The sequence below is a fragment of the Elaeis guineensis genome, chromosome 1, assembly GCF_000442705.2.
Source record: "Elaeis guineensis isolate ETL-2024a chromosome 1, EG11, whole genome shotgun sequence".
Taxonomy (NCBI): domain Eukaryota; kingdom Viridiplantae; phylum Streptophyta; class Magnoliopsida; order Arecales; family Arecaceae; genus Elaeis; species Elaeis guineensis.
In genome coordinates, this window is record NC_025993.2 from 182,745,306 (window position 1) to 182,752,854 (window position 7,549).

General features: G+C 40.9%; 1 protein-coding gene across 1 annotated transcript; it reads left to right on the forward strand.

The window, feature by feature from the left end:
- Nucleotides 1–1,241: 1,241 nt before the first annotated feature.
- On the forward strand, nucleotides 1,242–6,574 carry LOC105040009 (GDSL esterase/lipase At1g09390). The gene is made up of 5 exons (XM_010916375.4): nucleotides 1,242–1,583; nucleotides 2,139–2,324; nucleotides 2,532–2,692; nucleotides 2,984–3,254; nucleotides 3,504–6,574. Exons 1-5 carry the CDS (start codon nucleotides 1,325–1,327, stop codon nucleotides 3,734–3,736), a joined length of 1,110 nt encoding a protein of 369 aa, XP_010914677.1. The 5' UTR covers nucleotides 1,242–1,324; the 3' UTR covers nucleotides 3,737–6,574.
- The last annotated feature ends 975 nt before the right edge of the window (nucleotides 6,575–7,549 follow it).

Sequence of the window (7,549 nt, forward strand, 5' to 3'; positions counted from 1 at the left end):
TCGCCTGCGCCGGAGAAGCTGGAGTTGAGGAAGCCGCGGTCGCCGCCGGGACCTGCAAGGGAAGTCTAAACCGGAGGTGGGGTTGCTCCGGCAAGACCCTCCGACGCTCAAGTCAGTTCTCTGCCTCAACAAGAATGGAGTGCTCGAACGGAGAGTTTAGCAGAGTTTTGAGATAAGGCAAAAGAGCTTAAAGAATAACGTATCTGAGTCCCCTTTTTATAGGTGGGGGAGGCAACGGACTGATGGCGACGTTTGTAACCGCCTGGTAGTGGGCCGCCCATGGTCAGGGGAATTGATTGCGAAAGATAATGGAGCAGACACGTGGCCATCATCATGGCCCGCCACATAGGGCCTGTTGCAGGTAGTGGAGCGGCGTCCGTTACTGCTAGTTGTCAACGAGTAGTGGGATCGTGCAGCACCTGCCGCAGGGAGCGGAGCAGCATCATAGCTGTCGACACAGCCTGTCAGAGGGTAGTGGGATCGTGCAGCACCTGTCGTAGGGAGAGGTGGAGCCGCGTGGAATCCGCTACAGGAAGTGGAACAGGATCATGGCAGTTATTGTTATCTGCCAAAGGACACGGATCTGTTGATCATGGCTCGGCAGTAGTCGGAGTTCGGCCTTTGTAGGAGTCCGGGAGGAGTCTCCCTTTCGGACGAGGTTGTGGGTGGAGTCCGGCTCCAGCAGCTGATACTGAGGTCGGAGACTAAGGACGGAGCTTGGCTCCCATAGGGATCCGGACGGAGCCACCCTGCTGTCGATGGCAGAGCCCGGCTCCCGTAGGAGTCCGGACGGAGCCGTTCTGCTGTTGAAGGAGGAGTCCAGCTCCCGTAGAAGTTCGGACGGAGCCGTTCTGCTGTCGATTTCGACTGCAGATAATTTATACCCAACAAAAAATAATAAAATTGAAAATTTAGTGTCAAGCGAATCTCATAAGAAAATCTTGAACCAAACCTGGAACTCAATTATGTACTTGGATTTGGATTCACTTGCAGCTTGACTCTGACCAATCCAACAATGCAACACCCCCTGTAAAAATAGTGGGGCCCGCTCGAATCAGTCCATGAATTGATTTGATGGATACAGCTGGATGGAAAAAAAAAAAAAAACGGAGCGCAGAAATCTCAGACAGGATGGCAGATCGAAAGGTGGAAAGAGAGTGAGCGAGGGACCGGAAACCACCTTGTCTGTCCTCATCCTTGCACACCGACAAGAAGATGGGATTAAGTCTTGGACAACTACAGCTACACTACTTGTACTGGGGGCGGAGATACTTAGAAACCATCTCGAGAGAGAAGAGAGGGAAGAGAGAGAAGAGAAGTTTATATGGGTGGTGGAGGACTTGGGCTGTGGCTCACCATTTCTCCGGCTTTCTTATTGTTGGTGGTGGTTTCTACCCTGCCGGCATTGGTGGAGTCGACGTGTGGGAGCAATGCGGCGGTGTTCAACTTCGGCGATTCAAACTCCGACACTGGCGGCCTCATGGCCGGTCTCGGCTACCAGATCTCTCCGCCTCAGGGCCGTATATTCTTCCACCGTTCCACCGGCCGCCTCTGCGACGGCCGCCTCATCCTCGACTTCCTCTGTGAGTATCATTCTCGTTTCCCTTTTTTTCCGAATTGTTTTTCTGGATGGGAAACGGAAATATTCAGTGGGAACCGAACAGGAGGGGAAAAAAAAAGAAATCCATGGGCAATAAGAAATGCTGCAAATTTTTGATGGAAGCGGATTGGAATGGTTACACGTAGAGTGGGAAAGGGAGGTAAAAGGAAATCCCCTGTAGGAGAATTAAAATTAAAAAAAAAAAAAATGAAGAAATGGAAACAAAATTTTTAGGGAAAGGACTGCGAAAGGTATGCGAATCCATTTGGCCAATTCGGAGCCCAAATCTTAAAACGTGTTTCCCCGGGCTCCTAGTTGGTGGACTAAATTTAAATATTTAGGCTGGTCTGGTCCTCTTCTGAGTTGGAGCTTGTGAATATATTGCCTTCCCTGTGATCCAAAGTGGTGTCATGTGTCAACCATTTATTATTATTTGTAGTCTCAGACTTGCATGTTTGTTCTTGCTAGTGTTATTGGTATTAATTAGACAATGATCGATGAATATAATCATTGGTGTTCTTGGCACTATCATTGATAGGTGAAAGCTTGAACACCAGTTATCTGAGCCCATATTTGGAATCACTGGGATCAGATTTTAGAAATGGTGCAAACTTTGCCATTATTGGTTCGGCGACACTGCCACCAGATATTCCCTTCTCTTTGCACATTCAAGTGAATCAGTTCCTTCGATTCAAAGCTCGATCTTTGGAGCTCATTGCTCAAGGTATATACTGAACTCTTGCTCTATGGCCATGTTCATAAAAAGTTGTCATGTTTGCCAGGTTTTTATGTGGTGTTACTATAGAGTTCTATCTGTCCATGGTTATCCTCTTGTCCCTGGCTAGTACCTGTTGAAATTCTCTAAAGTAGATTGTATTATGGCGGGGATAATTAAAATTTGTTTCACCAATGCAATTGATCTATGTCATAGGTTCAAAAGGTCTTATCAATGAGGAAGGGTTCCAAAAGGCTCTCTATGCCATTGACATTGGGCAGAATGATCTATCCGATGCCTTCGGTGCGAATTTACCCTATGATCAAGTCATCCAAAGGATCCCATCTGTCATTTCTCAAATTAAAACTGCTATTAAGGCAAGCCTATCCCATATATGAAATTTATTGATGGTTCATATCCTCAAGTTTGCAACTATTTGCATAAGAAATTTTATGCTTTAAGCATAGCAATAGCATGTCATATTTATAATCAGATGGAAAATCTAAATCTACTTGTTAGCTTCTTTCTGACTATGCTCAAAATTTATGACAGTCTCTTTCATCCATAATTGTTTTATAATGACTCAGGAGGTTGTAGTTGTTTCAGGTCGTCTTTTGGCTGCTTTGTCTATTAGAATGGTGTTAAGGTCTTGCCTCTCCTGAATGCAGACTTTGTATGGTAGTGGTGGCAAAAACTTTTGGATCCACAACGCTGGTCCTCTAGGGTGCTTGCCTCAAAAGCTTTCCTTGCCACGGAAAGATAACAGCAATCTTGACCAATATGGTTGTCTCATGTCCTTCAACAATGCTGCCAAGGAACTCAATGCCCAATTGAGCATTCTCTGCGATAAGCTGAGGTCTGAGTTGATTGGTGTCACCATTGTCTACACTGATATCTTCACCATTAAGTATGAAATCATTGCAAATCATACTACGTACGGTGAGCTGCAAAACTTAGATAGCAATCTAAATGGTTTCAACTTTGTTCTGCACTTTATTAGTTTTACAATCATATTCTTTCTCTGTTTTAGAATTTGCAGAACTTCAGCATTAAGAAAACATCAAATGAAGAAAAATAAGTAATGAAATATCAAATTTCTACCTGTGTGTGCGTGCGTGCGTGCGTGCGTGTTAAGCATTGGTTTGCTTTTGGAAATGATTATTACAATGCTCTTATTCACTTACTCAGGTTTTGAGAACCCATTGATGGCATGTTGTGGCTATGGTGGACCTCCATATAACTTCAATCAGAATATAACTTGTGGTAATGCTGCCTGCCCGGTCTGCCCTGAAGGCTCAAAGTATGTGAACTGGGATGGGGTTCATTATGCAGAGGCTGCTAATGCCATGGTGGCTTCTAAAATACTTACTACCGAGTACTCTAAACCCAAAGTTAAGTTTGATTTCTTCTGCAATGCTTGATCCCTGGCAATCTACATTGACATAGATTTTGCCTTGAATTGTATCTAAACCAAACCCACTGCAAGTTCATTATTGCACAAGGCTAAAATTGCTAAGAAACACGAACCGTATCAATGGATACGCGAAAGAGTGTCAACAAAAAGCACATCGGCATATTTATCTGGTTACTGTTTTCTTCTCCTTGCTCTCCTTGGGAACACTTCATTTTGGTTACCCTCCTTAGACATGATATTCATAAGAAATCTATATCATAAATTCAGGATTACTGCATTGAGAATTTTGTAGTGACACCTAATCTACTCCAACTACCAGAAATTATGAAGTGCACCTCCTCCCTAATGAATATTTGATGCCAGCAAAGTGCTAGAGGGGCTGTTGGTATTGGAGATGGGCTTCCTAATCATACACCCTATATAAGGTAAGCATGCTTTAAGATCATGTCTTAAGTAAGGTTATTGCAGAGTTAGATAATATGAAGAGGAGAGGGAAAAGGAATGTTGCCATTAGATAATATTCAGCCTCATAAAAAGCCTCGGGGTTATAGAAGTAGCCTGCCGAAATATCTGCCTAAGGCAAATTCTTTGTGCACTATGGGCGGTGTAGAAAATCCGACGTGGAGTGCAAGCCACGTAGTCATTGCTATTCAATTTCCAATGTGTATTTAATAGCTGTAGATCGATTTTTTTATTTAAAAATTGTATGACGAAAATGCTTCTGTTTTTTGATAAAATTATGACATCCTATATCTATATTATGACATTCAGCATTCAGAAAGTCATAATTTTTATTCACAGAATGTTATAATTTTTTTTAAAGAATGAGAACATTTTCGTCATTCAAAATTTTCAAACGAAAAAATAAAGCTGCAGGCATTAAATACGTATTGGAAAGTAGTTGGACAAAAATGCTCTTTTCATATTATGATATTTTGGGTCATATTATGATATCCTGGGTTATAATACATCATATGATGTTAAAATTTTTTTCAAAAGATAGGGGTATTTTCGTCATATAAAATTTTTAAACGAAAAAATTGGTCTACTGGCATTAAATACATATTAGAAAGTAATAATTATGTGGATCAATTGGATAAGATAGTGTATTCCACATTGGATTTTCTACATCATTTATGGTGCACAAAGAATTTCTCATCTGCCTAAAGATGGCCACAATTTAGTCACGCAGTCTTCACCTGGAAGGCACACATCATGTGAGTTGGGCCAGCCCACAAATGATCTCAGAGGCCCAGCCTCCATCACTAAACCTACACGCTTGTGATCAGACCTAGCCCAGCTCAATGCTCCACATGGGGGCTTGAGCTGACATTGAGTTTTTCAAATTAGATTGATTAATGCTGGGGAGGAATGCTCTTTTCATTCAAAAATTGCCATCTTATATCAAAATTGGATCATGCCAGAAACTACTTAGTTGATTCACATTATATACTAGATTTAAGGAACAGAGTTGCTTAAACTAGAGCTAACACTACTCGGGTTGCTTGTTGTTGCATAACCAAGACCTTAGATGATAATGCGATCAGCCAAAGCATCCTCAGTCTGCAAGATTTTCCAAGCATATGGGTGACCAAAGTTTTGATCATGTACTTATCTTAATTTCTCAATTATATTGTGCAGTGTGCACTGAAAAAATTTAAATTTGAGTCTCTCTCTCTCTCTCTCACAACTCGGATAGCTTATGCCTGTTGATATCCATATCCTTCTTTTTTGGATTTTCCAAAAACCAAAAAGATGAAAAGACATACACTGTTGCCGATAGTAAACTTTTGACTGCTTTCTTGGCTGTCTGTTCCTAAACCAATCAACGGCTGCAAATTTCTGAGTACCACCTTCCAAAAAGAGGATCGTGACTGACACCACCGAAGCAAAGGTGATTTACATTTAGCCCCTCACCAGATTTCCACCTTATTTGGAGGAAAGTATAAGGTATCAATTCATATTATTTGTCTACATATCTGAACAGATTACAGAGGGCAAAAACATGAGAGAGAGAGAGAGAGAGAGAGCATTCTGTACCAAACATGCCACATTCTTTCACATTTTGCTTCCCACACCTGTTCTTCTGTTTACGAGGAATCCAGTCCATCCAATGGATGTGTCATTCTGGTATTGTGTCCAATATATTTAATGTGATTGAGTTGCATGGACCAATATATATGTTTCTTGAATCTTAACACATCCAATGAAATTAAAACATGAATAATGGGACAGTCATAAGACCGAAAAGGAAAATAATTACAAAGAATGTTATATATAACAACTTTGTTGATCCCTTGAAGGGTACAAATGGCTAAAGTTAGAACATTATATGGATTCAACTGATACATATAATAGATTTGCACATGGTATGTTACATCTGGCTCATCTGTTTTTGTTTGATGTAGATACCCCTTCTGTTGTTTTGATCATGCCTGTCAACTACCTTGATCAACATGTATGACAGGAAATACTGAATCTGGGTATGAATGTTATTTTTCATGAGGGTTGTGCATGTGGATATGATTGTTCCACTGTGACCATGACAAGGACTTCTACGTAATACTGTGGCCTCAACCTATCTCTGTGGGCTCAGAGTATCCGGCAGGCGCCGTCATGTTGCCATGTGGCACGACGTGGATCCACAAATGCATCATGGAGGACCAAAAAAAGGCACCTGGAAAACAGCCTTTCTACTTTGCGAGGAATGCAATCCATCAGCAGGCCCTGTTCATCATGTTCTTTGGTCGCCACTACCAGCCTAGTCGATGGCTGAGATTTTTCCAATGATGAAACATCATTAGTGAGTTTTATGGGACCTTAGTCAAATTGTTTTAAAACATACCATGATGATGAGAAGCATTGTGCTAGGCGACATCACTTTAATTACATCGAAGATGCACAAACATGTCAAACTGTTAGGTAGGCATCCCTCACCAACCCATTTCCCTTCCCTTCTTAAATTAAAAAAAAAAGAAAAAAGAAAAAAAATGGGTGTTCCATAAACAATCAAATAGAAAGAGAGTGCTCCTGGTGAGCCTGAGATCAGCTTGGTGAGTGGAGTAAGATGAGCCTTCCCATTCTGAACCTAGGCTAGTACTATGTAATGGAAAAGAGAGACATAGCGCTACTTTATTTTGGTTTTCTAATAAAAAAGGGAGGTGATTACCACCCAGAGCTCTACTTTATTTTGTTTTCTTGTGTTTCTAGAAACTACTGAACCATGAATTTGTTTGACTATCGTAATCAACAAAGTTGAGCTTTCTTTATACACAGTTTTTTGATGTTATATGGCGATATTTCATAACATCAAATCCAAGTATCTTTTTAATAAACATCACTTAAGGGTGTAAAGAGCAGCTAATGATTTGATCAAATTTTATATTATTCAACTCTAGAAGATCTCCCATCAAGAGTCTAATCAATTGGTGCAATATTCATTGCATCAAGAATGCTAGTGGCTTTTATACTTGTTTAGTGATATTAAATGTTCACCTCTATAGTTTTTAAATGCCAGCAGCAAGAGTTCGGATGATTGAAACCAGTGAAAATGTTTGGCATGATTAGGAGATGGGCCTTGCATGAGCGGAGGAAAATGTGGTATTAAATTCTATTAGTGCGACTGCCAATCACCCTTAGATACTCGATTGTGTGTTGCATTTGTGCTTTGGTTTCTTTCTGTCTTTTCGATTATTAGAAAACCTATGCACCCAATAATCTAAGGTAGTCTCCAAATGTTGTGTTTTTTAATATTAACTTTGTCATCATGGTTCACTAGGCCAACTTTGAGCATCACTGAAAATGAGTAAGTGTAGCCAAT